Below are 15,586 nucleotides of genomic sequence, written 5' to 3' on the forward strand. Positions count from 1 at the left end.
GACATTCCTTTGTCTATTAAACATAAACTTTGGACATTCCTTTGTCTATTAAACATAAACTTTGGACATTCCTTTGTCTTTTAAACTTATCCTTTGGACATTCCTTTGTCTATTAAACATAAACTTTGGACATTCCTTTGTCTATTAAACATAAACTTTTGACATTCATTTGTCTATTAAACATAAACTTTGGACATTCCTTTGTCTATTAAACATAAACTTTGGACATTCCTTTGTCTATTAAACATAAACTTTGGACATTCCTTTGTCTATTAAACATAAACGTTGGACATTCCTTTGTTTATTAAACATAAATTTTGGACATTCCATTGTCTATTAAACACAAACTTTAGGCATTCCTTTGTCTATTGAACATAAACTTTGGACATTCCTTTGTCTATTAAACATAAGCTTTGGACATTCCTTTGTCTATTAAACATAAACTTTGGACATTCCTTTGTCTATTAAACATAAACTTTGGACATTCCTTTGTCTATTAAACATAAACTTTGGACATTCCTTTGTCTATTAAACATAAACTTTGGACATTCCTTTGTCTATTAAACATAAACTTTGGACATTCCTTTGTCTATTAAACATAAACTTTGGACATTCCTTTGTCTATTAAACATAAACTTTGGACATTCCTTTGTCTATTAAACATAAACTTTGGACATTCCTTTGTCTATTAAACATAAACTTTGGACATTCCTTTGTCTATTAAACATAAACTTTGGACATTCCTTTGTCTATTAAACATAAACTTTGGACATTCCTTTGTCTATTAAACATAAACTTTGGACATTCCTTTGTCTATTAAACATAAACTTTGGACATTCCTTTGTCTATTAAACATAAACTTTGGACATTCCTTTGTCTATTAAACATAAACTTTGGACATTCCTTTGTCTATTAAACATAAACTTTGGACATTCCTTTGTCTATTAAACATAAACTTTGGACATTCCTTTGTCTATTAAACATAAATTTTGGACATTCCTTTGTCTATTAAACATAAACTTTGGACATTCCTTTGTCTATTAAACATAAATTTTGGACATTCCTTTGTCTATTAAACATAAACTTTGGACATTCCTTTGTCTATTAAACATAAATTTTGGACATTCCTTTGTCTATTAAACATAAACTTTGGACATTCCTTTGTCTATTAAACATAAATTTTGGACATTCCTTTGTCTATTAAACATAAACTTTGGACATTCCTTTGTCTATTAAACATAAACTTTGGACATTCCTTTGTCTTTTAAACATAAAGTTTGGACATTCCTTTGTCTATTAAACATAAACTTTGGACATTCCTTTGTCTATTAAACATTAACTTTGGACATTCCTTTGTCTATTAAACATAAACTTTGGACATTCCTTTGTCTATTAAACATAAACTTAGTAGGATTGACATTTTGGGTATGGATAGGATGAAAGTGAAAGAGAGAAAAAACGGCTTTAATTTGCATCCAAAGAAATACATCAATTATCATCAGAAATTTAACTACATAAAAGAAGTGTTGACTTGTGACCATGGTATACGTACAGCAGCTGTATCTTGCTATATTTGTTTGTGCAGACACTAAATGTGCTTGAGTTCTCTTGCCCATTGCCAGATATGTTGAGTTCTACTTATGTCGACATTTGTTTACAGAGGTGCTGCCTCTAGTGGAGTTTGTGCTGGAGGATGGAATCACCGACGAGGAAGCAGTGCTCGTCCTTGACCTGTCAATACCCAAACAAAAGAAAGAGGAAAAGAACTGGCAGGAGAGTAGGATGGGGCGTATCCTTTAACTTGTAGATCATAATAAGGCCGCAGCCAGTATTTGTCTGAGATTTTATACCTAAAAATATTTGAGAGTTAAAATATTTGAGAGTTTGTTTCTTTTTTGAGGTTAAACTAACATGGGTTTTTTGGACCTTTTGTTATCTTTATTGTTTTTATACACTTTGTAGGGTATATTTCCAAGTACATTGTTCATTGATAAAAGAAATGTTCGCAACAAGTGTTTTTCTCAAAGAACATTCGAAGACATCAGATCTTTGTCAATTGAAGATCAATATTGTATATCCTGTGTGTTAGAGTCCTTAACCATTACTTAGCTGCCCAAACCCTACGACTAGGAGATGATCCACCGGAGGAGGAGGACGACGATCCCTTCTCTGCCAAACTTATGACTTTTGAGGTGAGTTTTAAGCCTCAATCTCATCATATTTTAACTAAGGTCTTAATTTTTTAGAAAATCAAAGGAAAGCCGCCTAAAATCTGTGAAAGGGTTTTTATTAAAAAAAAAAATTGAAGATGGCACTTTTCCTTCTCAAATGATGTTTGCACTCTATTGAATGCAATCTTTTTCTTATCCATGCACAATGTCATGATATTTGAGGCAGGCTTTATAATCTTCATGAATATTGCCAGGTCATTTGATATTGGCTTTTTATTATCCTTCAATGAACTCTTGGTAATTGATGCAAAGTTTTAATTATCTTGAATTATTGGCCTGATATAGTAATCTTTGAGAAAAATATCACACCACGTAAATGTAACTTCCTAGTTGATATAAACTGGTACAATATAGACCACTTAATAAATGTTACTGACTTTGTACCACTCGTGTTGATAACTGTGTATGATCATTACAGCAAGGGGGAACTGACTTTAAGCCTGTGGTAGTGACCAAGTCTGTACTACAGTCTATGTCGAGGTCGGAGGTGTACATCCTGAAGTGGCAGAAACCGCTGAGATACCAGTTCTTCCGATCCCTACTGCCTGATGTCACCATCACCCAGTGTCATACCTGTCAGAAGGTGAGTCTTCCTCGGGGTAACAGCATGCTTTACAACGCTGTATACAACTTACCAATTAAACATTATCAAAACTGTTTTTTAACACACCATCATCAGATGGGCAGCTCTTTAAATTGATAGTTTTTAGTCTTTTGTCACTCGTCATCCTGTCAGTCCATCTGTAAGCAGCTTTTGTTAAATTTCTCAGGATGTACTTGAAGGTTCTTGATCAAACCCCTTATTCATGGTCCCTTCGGTCAATAGCTGTGCATCCTGCAATTTGAGGGATCCAGAACAGCAAACTGGCCACAAGGCAACCAATAAGGATATTACATGACATTGTGATGTTTGTTACTGCTATTTCCCTGGAGTGACTGAAGGGAACATGTCAGATGAACTATGGTATACATATGATAATCCCCTTAGTAACTAGTTGTGCCTGTTTAGATTCAGCTGATTCAGAAAAAATAAGGTGAACTGTCAATTGTGAAATTCATATTAAGATATTTTAAGTCTTATCCTTAAACTTGATTTAAGATACTCACCTTTTACCAATGTATAATTTATTCACACAGCTTTTCCACACCGACGACTTTGAGCTCCAGTATCTGCAGAAAGGCAGCTGTCCATTTTGTCGAGGAGCTATGGAAGACTGAATGTGTTCTTATACTTTAGGAAAATGTCTATTCTCTCTAGGAACTATCCAGCACCAATTATATTCCTGGCTTATACCTGGAATAGAAACTTTGATTTATCCATTCTGTTGAGGAGTGGTGAATAACAGTGTGTTCCAGTACCTACAGAAAGGAAACTGTTCACTCTGTTCAGGAGCTGTGGAAAAGATTTGCATATCATGAAGCAAATCCAGCCTGTTTGGTTTGCCTTGCTGGCATTCTAGCTTAACTCTATACATTCCGTTATCATCCGTCCAAGGATTCATAATTCTGACATTTTATATAAGGAAAAAATGTTTTATTTTACACATTGTCGATTGTTTCATAGGAAGATGTATGTCAATTCTATTGTGTGTGGAATCTAGAAAATATCTGTAAATCATAACAATTTTACCTGCTTAATTTGTACATGTGGTATTCAAATTGGCGTAGAAATTAACCATCTTTTAGACACATATTGAAATGTAACTTACAGATGTAACAGGTTGATATGTACTCCTTTGTCTTCTCCTATCTAGGTGTACAGACGAATTGGGCCGATCCAGAATTCAACAGTTTATATCATTTTACAATATTTAACATTAACTGACAAAAAGCAAGAGTCTCAGACTCCGTCAAGGTTTCACTGACTATAAAAGCTCTAGAGAGTCTGTTGATGTGTGTGATAATATGAGAATATCAACCGTATGCATATCAGTTTTCTGTGATGCCATGTATAGATCTGTGAACAAAAGGATCTGTCCACTATCCTTAGCAAATTACACACCAGGATGATACTGATAGTGCTTTTAGTGTTAACTATTCACTGTAGTGTATGAGATTAATTACTGCCGTCCTTTTCATGTCTTCTGACTTAAAGATATTCAAAATGATTTCTCATATTGTCTGATTTCATGTAATAATAACTTCCACGGAAATTACATACAATGTGAGTTTTCGAATTGTGTAACTTCACTTTCAGTTTTAGAAATCATACAATTAACTATTTAAGGTACTGGGGTTCATCAGATATATAAGTATAGTCATAACTAGCAACCAAACTTTTCCTTGGCAAATGTACCTATCTCTTATTTAGTGCTATGTGTCAATTAGCATAATAGAAGTGTGATAAATGCTATATAAGATTAACACTAAAAATAAGCCTGCTTACAATAGTGATCTTGTCAGTACATTTTGTTTTCCAACAATGAAGTGTGTGGTAGGGATGTAAGGCACTTCAATAACAAGGTGATAGAATCATTTAGGATTCCCTACATTACCGGTAGATCTGTTCCCTTGTTTGAAAACATGACAATTGGTAAGGTTTCTGTGAGTAGTAACTATGATATCCTCGATATCCAGGGGTTACGCTCACTTTCGCTATCTACACTCCTGGGAATATGTCATAGCAAAATCGAAGGCTCAGTGTGCAGCACCTTGTTGATGAGACAAGAAGACAAGTTTGATCCTTTGATGTACATCAAAAGAATCTCGCGGTCACGTAACAGTAAATTTGACAGGCTTTGAAGTCGGGCGTCTCTCTTTTGTAATCTTCAAAGGACAGGTATCAGCCTATAGCGATTGGTCAGGTGTTTTTTTACCCGAGACAATCAAACAGCTATCTTCGTGCCTTCAATTTTGCTATGACATATTCCAGGGGTGCAGCGAGCGAAAGTGAGCGTAACCCCTGGATATCGAGGATGACTATATGATTTATGTTGGTTTAGGAATATTTTCATTATTTTATCATCTGATTTCAGAAATCCTGCGGTTTATCGTAAGTGTGATCCTTTTTGCAACATTCAAAAACTGCAAAAATATTGATGTAAACATATAAGTCGTCGGTTGTTTAAGTCCTTTTATTTTTACATGTACCTCGTTTGAATCTTAAATTTATACAAACTATATATTTGTACATTTGTTTCTTTGTTACTTCAAGTGAGGTTGTAATGCATTGTTATCCTGTACATATATATATACATAAACCGTCCATTAAGTGATTATTTGTATATTATGGAAAAGCAACATGAAATAGTTTTGGATCAGGTTGTGAATGAGAGACGTATAAGTATAAAAGTACCGATCTGATCTTGCTACAATATTTGTAGGAGACGTTGTCTATGGTGTTACTTTAATGTCATCTGAAGTGATGTTAGATCTGATGATGATTTACTTAATGTGTATATTTTGTAGAATTGTGATGAAAATGTCTATTCATAAATGACTTTTTACAAAATGATTTGTTGATTTGTATTTTGATGCTGTGGAATTTAATGTCGTGGTGAAGTGTTTATATTGTTCATACGTGTGTGTGTCCGTATGTCTGTCTGTCTCTATGCACATCAGGTAAGGTTTTTTGCATTTAAATAATCTATGGATTAGTACTGGAAGGTCATGCAACTTGACATGTTTATGCTCCTTCAAGAACAGAACATGTTTTGTAACCTTGACCTTTGACCTTGGCATTTGTGACTCTGTTTTAGTTCATAATTGTAGGAGGGTGGCTCACAGACAAAAGAGTTCTGCTAAAATCAAGTGAATGTAAGCCAACCTTTATCTACCAGTAATCTTCAAAATCATCAGACAACAAATCAGTGAATAAATTAACTTTTTTTTTTTTATTAAAATGGAGTGGGAAAAATAAACAGTAACAAAAAATCTGCTATTTCTTTTTCAAAACATAAATCTTTGGCGACATTTTAAAATTGATCGGCACAGAAGATTTTATGTCCAGACTGATCCTATCAAATCCATAGACTTCCAACTCAACAGTGTGTGATTTCTTGTATGGAAGAAGGGCCTTGTCTTCAACACCGCTGGCTCCAATAAATAGATGTGTAAACGACATCATCTCATGTCCTCCGGGGTATAAATCTTCTGTTTTGTTGTAACTGCAAGAAATTCCGTATTTTAAGTCTAACTTACTTAGGAGATATGAACAGATTTTTAGCCTCTAGTTGAGTGTTCTATTAAATAGAATGTAAGCTAGGGTTCACAAAGGTTTAACCCATCCTAAATCCACTCAGAAGTACTCACTATGCATAATATTCAACTTGGGTTACTGTCCACACAACCATGACACACACTTACCTCTGATGCACAGACTTGAGAGCTTTAAGTAGGATCACTAGTGATGATACACGTATAAAGTTTCCCAACCATGTGCTGATAAAAAGAAGTTCAGACAAAAATTTGACCTTTGACCCCTTTGAAATGACCTTGACTGTTAGGGTATTGACCAAAGAGTGTGGCATACGCACATCTATTAATTTTCTAAATGGAATGCTGTGTTAATAAGAAGTTAATACTGACAAGCATCTGACCTTTGGGGTGTATGATTCACATATCTATGAAATTTCCTTACGAAATTTTCATCGACGGAGTTGATACTTACATCCAGTTATTGTTCAGCTGAGTGAATCTGGTCACTCCGGTCTGAGCTGTTGCCACGTCAATGTGTATATGTTCTTCTGTAGAAAACAATAAGAAACATTTCATGTCAAACTGACCTATATCTTATGGCAGTAGAAATGACGATAAACATTCTCTATCACGTAAATTAAACATAAAAACTATACAAACACAACTCCTCAAACTTGTATTTAATAGATAGAGTGCTAATGTTCATTACTTTGTAACATGCTCATTTCTTAAACAGGAAAATAGAGCCAATGCCTGTTCAAAAGTAGGTGAGTTATTTAATGGGGTGCTGCGCTTATTCATTTCTTAATGCATAAAAAAGTACCAGTTGCAACCATGCATGAATAAATTAGAACAGCAGAATGGAAAATTTAATCTATTAAATTTTGACTAATCAGAAGTCATGGCAGCCATTTTGTTTTATGGGATCTGGAAAATTCTATTTTTAGCAAATGACCTTGAAAACATAATTTTAAAACTCCTATTGCATATCTACAAGCAACAGTGTACCACAATGTAGAATAGAGATTTCTGGAGGCTGAGATAATCTCTGGAAATGAAAGTGTGGATGGATTTGGTGATGTTCTAGAAACACCCTTATTTTTTATGTGGGGCCCTAAATTGTCTTTAACAGGCAAAATCAGATAGAATTAATTCATTCATAGGCATTGTTTTTCCATGCAGGTTTGACAAGTAAATCAAAATATTATTGATGAACTTTAATTAGATATTTTTTCATACACAATAAGACGATGCCAAGATGCAAGCATCACTCACTATTGTGGGGTGGAGTGAGTAGGTGGAAGTATCTCATGGCCACGCCCCCAGGGTAGTTGTGTCGGGAGATGTAGAGGAAGGCCCCGGTTGATCCAAGGTTAGCCAATAGGTGGAGCACCGCTCCAAAGGCTATTATTTTGTGGAACATTGACTTGGAACTATTCATCCGTCTGGAAGAAAGAAATCAGTGTTGTTGTTTTTTTCAACAATGAACAATATCAATTACAAAGACTTTCATATATATCACCAAACTCCATATTTGGTATGGCTTAAAAGTGCTTGAATAAAAATATATACGTGTATCAACATTTTATAACAAGATGGCTGATTACTCAAGTTATAACATTTCATTATTTAGAAATTGAATTACTTCATAAACATAGCTATAAATTAAAGACCTGATCTGATAAAAAAAACTTCTTCCTTAAAATATTCACTTGTGAAATACACAGTACTCACAGACGTGATAAAGCGGTCGCCACAGCTACATTGAAAATGGGGAAGACGTAGATGATGAAACGCAACTCCTTGTGAGGCAGGAAGGAATAAAGGAAGACAAAGCCAGCTGCAGGTAGTAACAGTGTCCTCAGTCTAGGGTCGAAGTACAGCCCCAGGGGGACCAGGAACACGCTGAGGGCTAGAGCCCGGGGCAAGGCCGAGTAAAAATACCACAGGAATGGCTCCGTCTGATGGTGGGTCAAGGTAAATCATTATATAGTTCAAAGTCAGAGTTGGTATAGCCTTGCTACTGTAGGGCTAGATGTTCAACACTTGTAGAGTTATCTGGCTAATGATAAAATGATGTCAACCTACAGCAACTAGATCAAAGCATTGTAAGTTGTTAATGCTCAAACAATTAGGGAGTTTGAACTTTAAATTGATGATCATTTTAAAGAAACAATCTATGATATGTGATATTAAGACTGTTTTACATATTTATAATACTGTTATTGACACCCCTACAAACTTTGTTAAATATTTGTTGATATGGACCAAGAGGCTTTAAGCCTTTGTCCATTATTATTCAATTAAACTCCAGTTAGCTAGTCTGAAGATGGACTGCAGTTAACAAAAGTAGTAGTTAACTTAATTTAATATGACATCTGGTATAATACAAAAGACCATACAAAACTTTCAGCTAGTAGCAGATGCTCACTTACCAGATACAATTATTATGGTCATATGACCAAAGCTGCATGTTATAATTATGCAGCCCAATGATATGAGGTCATGTCATATGACATAGCTGTTGCAGAGACATTTAACCAGAAACAACTAGCCTGGTACATCAATCTCTTGCATTTATTTTTGTTTGTGATATTGATATTAATTATTAATTTTTCCTTTTTTTTACTAAACCAATGGGAATAAAATTCTGTGATTATTTTATTGTAGATCTTCATGGTAATAAGTTGAGGGACTATACAACTTGGCACACCTTCATTCAATAGGAATCTGTGACTATCAGTGAATTTCTACATGTACATCACTAAGTAACAGCAACATCAATATAACTTGGGAGCATGGTGGCCAAGTGGTTAATTAAAGGCGGCTGACACTCTGCTACCACTAGCCCTCCACCACTGGGTCGCAGGTTCGATACCTACGCGGGGCAGTCACCAGGTACTGGGCTTTGGTTAGTGGTTTTTCTCCAGGAGCTCCGGCTTTCCTCCGCCACCAAAACCTGGCATGTCCTTAAATGACCATAGCTGTTAATAGGACGTAAAACACAAACAGACCAAATAGATCTACAAGCTCCTCTATAAATAGCAGTAAATCAGTGCATGTTTCTACTCCACTATATAGTACCAGTAAATCAGTCCATGTTTCTACTCCACTATATAGTACCAGTAAATCAGTGCATGTTTCTACTCCACTATATAGTATCAGTATTACAGTAAGGATACACCCCAACTGGCACTCTTGTTGAGTATTGTGTTGTACCAAAATACCTCCCCTTCTGGCCATAACCACCTCTGCCAGAAAAAGGAATCCACCAGAACTGTTAAGCCTACAGAGAATAAAAGTTTAAAGTTAAACCAGACATACATAATTGCAAGGAGTAAGATTTTCTACTGGTTAACGTTTCAGGTTTTGTAGAGCCTGGGTAGTTTTACAAGTAAATGTAATTTACTTCCTTTCCATAGTTCTTAGTTAAGTTTCATGCTTGAAGTACATTGTTTAAATCCTCTGGAAAGGAATTTTTCATAAACATCAAACTGTTCCATTAAAACTAATAACACCTATAGCAAACTTATTTCTTGGGTCCATTGGCATTTGTTTTAAACATGTTTAAATATGGAGACTCATTTTGTATGTCCTTGGGTTTGTTTTATATAAAACTGATTTACTGTAGAAAACTGATATTCAGGTCTATCAGGGTTTGTTACAAATATGTTTTACAGTATTTTATTACATCTATCAAAAGAAATGTGTGCAAGATATAAACCAAGTTTAAATGTTCATTTATAATTCAGCTATAAACCCATTACTCCAATTACTCCATTTTTGTAATGTGCCTATCAGTTTACTAAAAGAAAATGACAGTTACTGTATGTATTTGGTATGTCTTTGAAAATATATTGAAAAAAAAAAACATGAAAAAAGTAAGCAAATGTTTAAAGTGTTTTGAAAACATAGAATTTTAATTTGCTTAACAGCATGACTGGTATCAAAATATATTTTGCTGTATTATAGTTTTGTGTATTGTTTCGGAAAGACTTATCTAATTTGGAATAAAAAATCTTACTAATGCTTAGAACTCCAGCTGGAATCGCATGTTTAAACAGGTTAATGAGGGACAGCCTTCCCGCCACCAGCTCCATCAGTAATATAAGTCCAAGGTATAGAGCAAGTTCTGCACGGAATATCAAAATGGCGACAGCAGAGTACCAGATGAAGCGGCCATGTTGCTGTCTAAGCCAAGCTCCTACAGCCAACATTACTGAAACAAATGACGGACAAATGAATAGTAAGATTTCTTGAAACAAAACTTAAGATTACTTGATATCAAGCAATGAAAATCCTTGATATCGAGAAACAGGTGATAAATTGCAAACTGTGCCCCTCGCCAAAATAAAATAAAAATCATGAACTTACATCCAGATTAACTTTATACCTTTAACGATCCATCACAGCCAATATTTACAATTGGAGGTAATCAGAAATGTTAAAAGTCAAAAGTGTAAAGGGTGGCTTAAATGATGTCAAACATTCTATTGTTTGTAAAAGTGATCTTAAAGTTGAGCTTAAACTTGATGCTTATATGATCATGTATGTGAAGTTTCATGACAATTGGATAAGAAATGACATCTGACATTCTATTAACATATTGTAATATTGACCTTGTTATTTACTCTAGAAACAGGAAAATTGTGATGGAAGAGCACATGACTTATGAATTATTTTAGAATACTGACTGTAGTTTAGTAATACGTGTACTTACCTAGAGACAGAGCAAACACATTGGGAAGTGGTCTGGTGATGTAGAACATGAAGTGAAACTGAGTGATCATGGCCCAGTAAAACCAATTCTTTACACTGCTTCCAAATCTGTTATATACGCCATCAGCAAAACTGCTCATACCAACTAGCACAAATGCTCCTAAACAGCTCCTCACTGTAAAAAAATAATAAAATAGAACATTGTTACAAAAAAACATCCCATGAGATTAAGTTAGTCCTGGTATCCTTAACCTAGGCCTGGTAGCTAAATAGAGGAATTCTTTAAACACGTTTGATCTCTGTGACCTTGAATGTCAATCAAGGTGATTACTTAAACAAACTTGATAGCTCTTCATCATAGCAAAATATCTGGCAAATACCTAGACTCCAGGCTTTCTGGTTCTTGGGAAGATGTTTTTGGAATTTTCAAAACATTTAACCCCTATGACCTTGAATGTTAGTCAATGTCTTATAACAAATGTAAGCTTCTTATTTGTGCTAAACTGGAGTTATCACCTGATTATAACCTGACCAAAATAGAAACCTTTTCCATATATTACAGTATATTTCTGTGAATGGTTCATAGTTATCTTATTCATTAGTCTGATCAGCAGACATAAATTTCACTTTCAAAACATATTATTGCCTGATTGGTTCAAATGCATAAGCCTCCGTTAACTCTGCCCACATCTACTATCGATGACGTCAAACAATTGTCATTTGTGTCTAATTCAACGAAAAATTGCTTAGATCCACCCAGATATATTGTTGTCGACGTCGTGGAAACTTGTCACATTCTGTGGTCAGGTTATGAGAAGATAACTCAAGTCTGCTTTAATAATGGTGATTGAGTGAATGTAAATGTAGATTGTAAATATACCAGTCTAACTAAGCTCACAGTTGTGCTGGGTGAGTTAATATTTAAAAGATTTTGAGTGTCTTGGAGCCATGTTTTAGGGGGCAGTTTTTCTTTTTTCTTTACAAAATTTGTTCCAATCATCTATAGTCAACTCACAATCCAGCCACTGAAGCTGGGAACAAAGGTGTTTGGATTATCTATAGGCTCCACTGAAAATATACATTATTCCATGTAAACATTTTCATGATAATGGTAATGAGCAATGCAATATAATAATCAGTTTAATCAAATCTACATTTATTTATTACCAATGAACTGAGTGAAGAACTTGCTGATCTGCAGGAAGTCTGTGATGTAGACCAGAGGTGCAACTGTAATGGACACTGCGATTGGTCCCAGAAATGTTCTCGGCACCACACCGGGAAACTCCAGGTGGTCGTACTGCAAAACAAATTTACAATGGACATTTCAAGTATTGGTCAAAGAACAAATACAATCGACATTTTTAGAAGTATTCAAATGTACAAGTATTAGTCAAAGAACAGCTACCACACAAAAACAATTGTGCATATATACCTGGTAAACAATAAAACCTTTCGAAAATAGAAAATAAAGTTCAAAAAAGTTGCAGATATAGTTTCCCTTTATGGTTAATATGATTAAAAGGTTCTTATATCATCCCTCATTTATGTAACAACAGTTCCAAGGGACCTGTATCATTCACCTGGTTTTCAGTGTTTCATCATGGCATATAAGAGGTTTTCAGTACTTCAGTTAGAGTTCTGATTTACCTCAAAGTAGACCTAGGCAAAAATTCTGACTGGGAATTAAAAAATATTACAGTCAATCAGAGGCCTGAATGGCTATTTAAGATTTTTTAATCTACCAAAAATATAACAGCACTTACAGATTTGATGTTGAGACCGTGGTACAGTATGTCATGCATGGCCTGTACATTAAAGCTCTCCTCCACTTTGGTATATGGACACACAGCCAGGTGCAGAATTGTCACCATGGCAGCCAGCACCTCCACTTTGAATATATTCATAATGGATTTTTCTGAAATAACATGATATTTACATATATTTTTTTACATATACCTGGTACATAGCATTTATGTGAAACAACACAATTGTATATTCATCTTCATAATTGTTTAAATCTCAAAAATAAGCCTTTGCATCCTCATTTACCCTAAAATCTCCTAAATAAGCCTCAGCTTCTTTTCATTTTTGATAAGAAATCACAAGCTTTAATTTCCAAGCCAGCTTATTTTCAAGGCCATCTTATTTTCGAAGCCATTTAGAATGTAAGGCGTGTACAGCTTATTTTCAAAGTCAGCCTATATCAAAATCAGGCTTATTATATAATTATCGGGATTTAAAGGTATTCATTGTAATTATATCTAAATAGGAAATGACAGCAGGATTGATTCAGAGAAATTAGTATAATAATAGTTCTAACTGAAAACACTAACTACAACCATTAATACATAAACATGTATAATGGAAATCCCTGTCACATGCATTGTTGCAAGCTTGCTTCATTTTTTTTTCTTTTTCTGAAGTTATAGTGTCTTACTGATGACGAAAAGTTTGAAGATTTGGCGAATATGGTAAGACTATTCTGGTAACAAAACCACGAGAGCTCTATGAGATAATAATAAGCTGTGACTTCTTTAGAGATTCCACGCCCAAAATGGAGATTAAAACCCAGTCACCTGCATGGCAGTAGACCCCTGGCTAAGTAACCATTTGTTTAATTGAATAAGACAAGAAATTATAAAACACAATGTGTAAGGCCACAACAGATACTTTGACTAACCAAGGTACTTCGTCTCTGTTGATCTGAACCAAGTCTAGATCAAATCCAATAAATTCTACCCTGTTTTTTTTAAGTATTTGTCCCCAGAAAACACTGTGTTTGGGTTTTATATATTAGGTGTTAACACTACTTGCGACAAGGGTTGTTAGGAACTATGCTACATTATACATGTAGCGACTGAGCCAGATATCTTCAGGTGTCACCAGATAGCTTGATCAGTTGGTTAATTAAATATCTATCTAGATTTTGGAGATCAGGTTTGAATCCTGGACTGGCCCCCACTGCCTCCAATTGAGTGAAAGAGAAGTCTCCCTAACCAAGCCTGTGGGAAGCTGCTAAAGTGTTTTAATAGGGTGACATCCTGTCCCTCCAGGAAAGAACTTGTCCCTTATGTATCCAGGGGTAATAACAAAGCTTGTGAGAGCCAATGTCACACAAAGTCATTATTTTTCAATTGCAATGCCTCTGCTAGGAATCAAACCCGGAGCCTCTATAGGTTACTAATCTGACACTTCAATGATGGTAAACAGAAATTCTAGCAGTCAGTAGGACGTGGCTTGTATTTCACTAGGGCGTCACAATGATTATACAGTGAGGAGGACTCAAAATTACCTTGGTACATGGGTTTCAGAACTTGTTCTAGATTTGGTTCTTATTTGGCAAACGCCTGTACATGGAATAAAATGTGAGATTCTTGTGAATGTCTTGGTTGTCTATCACATTAGTAGATTCCTTAAAGGAGTAGCAAGCACCTGCTACATAATTTTTTGGTTCAGAGTTGATGCATAGCGCTGCGATAATGTAGCTTTCTGACAACAAGAGATTTCTTATATATTGCGTCATCAGAGCAGAGGAGGCCGGCTATTAATATTAGTACTAGGTATCTGTCTATATGTTATACTCCACAGAGACCAAAATGGCTTTAATGCGGAGGGTCGTTAGTACTAATATAAATACAACTGCAGATTAGTGTATGAGGCATAACACACAAGATACACGCATATGTCTCAAAAGGAGGGTGGGGTAAAAAAATAATGAGAATTTGTATTGTAACAGGAGCAGAAAAATGCACGACGAGACCGGGACTTGAACCAAGGACCCTCAAAGCTCTAGACAGATGCTTTCCGACTTGGGCTTCCTGGTCGCCGATAATCAACCCAGTCCTGACTTCCGCTACATTCCTCCTTCCTTTGTCTATATATATTTACAACCCTGGTTCGGTTATATCCCCTTTCACACAGTACTTGAAAAAAGGGTTGGTCAAAGGCACTAAATGTAACAAGAAGAAAATGCATGTCCAGACCGAGACTCGAACAAGTGAACCTCCAAACTCTAGACGGATGCTCTACCAATTTTGCTACCTGGGCGACCAAGTCCATTTCCACTACATATTATTAGTACTGGGGAAGAGTTAATATTCAGATATTGGTAAAAGAGATGTGCTCATGCGGAATGATAGCAAATTTTAAACATCATATAGGTATATCGGACGGCCATACGCTGGACAGTTTCCAACTGGAATGATTACTTCCTTGTTTTGTCATCCACTTACACTTAGTATAAGATATGATCAATGCGGATTCACAACTACATAGCAGTAGAAGAAAGTGGTTATCTTCAGGTTGTCCGAATTATTTTAGCGCAAATAAATATATATCATATCTAATAGCAATAATGCATACTCATGCTTTCTCTATGTTTCCTAAAAACATATTTCAATTCACTATACCATGGAATTATGCACATATCCAAGATGATGAAGCTGTCTGCTAAATCAATATAAGAGGAAACTGTACTTCCGGTTGTGTACACATAA

The 15,586-nt window shown here is 35.2% G+C and overlaps 2 protein-coding genes across 9 annotated transcripts in view; one reads left to right on the forward strand and one right to left on the reverse strand.

Moving 5' to 3' along the window:
- The window catches only part of LOC110454772 (intraflagellar transport protein 122 homolog), a 25,510-nt gene extending 21,131 nt beyond the window's left edge, over nt 1-4,379 (forward strand). For all 4 annotated transcript variants that reach the window (XM_021504469.1, XM_021504477.1, XM_021504486.1 and 1 more), the window contains 4 exons: nt 1,661-1,789; nt 2,110-2,192; nt 2,650-2,814; nt 3,369-4,379. In XM_021504469.1, the coding sequence (XP_021360144.1) occupies nt 1,661-1,789; nt 2,110-2,192; nt 2,650-2,814; nt 3,369-3,449 (458 nt within the window). In that variant the 3' untranslated portion in view covers nt 3,450-4,379. The remainder of the gene's footprint in view (nt 1-1,660; nt 1,790-2,109; nt 2,193-2,649; nt 2,815-3,368) is intronic.
- Nucleotides 4,380-6,025: 1,646 nt separating this feature from the next.
- On the reverse strand, nt 6,026-15,579 carry LOC110454805 (dol-P-Man:Man(7)GlcNAc(2)-PP-Dol alpha-1,6-mannosyltransferase-like). Of its 5 annotated transcripts, none has more exons than XM_021504528.1 (10): nt 15,453-15,530; nt 12,854-13,005; nt 12,255-12,387; nt 11,089-11,262; nt 10,393-10,587; nt 9,551-9,654; nt 8,103-8,329; nt 7,644-7,813; nt 6,841-6,916; nt 6,026-6,337 (listed from the first exon to the last, which is right to left on the reverse strand). In XM_021504528.1, exons 1-10 carry the CDS (start codon nt 15,514-15,516, stop codon nt 6,109-6,111), a joined length of 1,524 nt encoding a protein of 507 aa, XP_021360203.1. In that variant the 5' UTR covers nt 15,517-15,530; the 3' UTR covers nt 6,026-6,108. The 5 variants fall into 5 exon arrangements, with proteins under 5 accessions (XP_021360203.1, XP_021360209.1, XP_021360234.1 ...); XM_021504534.1 differs by lacking the exon at nt 15,453-15,530 and adding an exon at nt 14,383-15,312; XM_021504559.1 differs by lacking the exon at nt 15,453-15,530 and adding an exon at nt 15,323-15,441 and having other exon boundaries at nt 6,029-6,337.
- Between the last annotated feature and the right edge of the window lie 7 nt (nt 15,580-15,586).

This window comes from Mizuhopecten yessoensis, unplaced genomic scaffold (assembly GCF_002113885.1).
Source record: "Mizuhopecten yessoensis strain PY_sf001 unplaced genomic scaffold, ASM211388v2 scaffold917, whole genome shotgun sequence".
Classification (NCBI taxonomy): domain Eukaryota; kingdom Metazoa; phylum Mollusca; class Bivalvia; order Pectinida; family Pectinidae; genus Mizuhopecten; species Mizuhopecten yessoensis.

What these genes read in the sequence shown, in the direction of transcription:
- LOC110454805 (XM_021504528.1), bottom strand. Translation starts at nt 15,516, where the DNA reads ATGTGCATAATTCCATGGTATAGTGAATTGAAATATGTTTTTAGGAAA. An exon ending in GAAACATAGAGAAAGCATGA is followed by an intron (nt 13,006 to 15,452) that starts GTATGCATTATT and finishes ATGTTATTTCAG; the next exon opens with AAAAATCCATTATGAATATA. An exon ending in TGTGTTTGCTCTGTCTCTAG is followed by an intron (nt 10,588 to 11,088) that starts GTAAGTACACGT and finishes CATTTGTTTCAG; the next exon opens with TAATGTTGGCTGTAGGAGCT.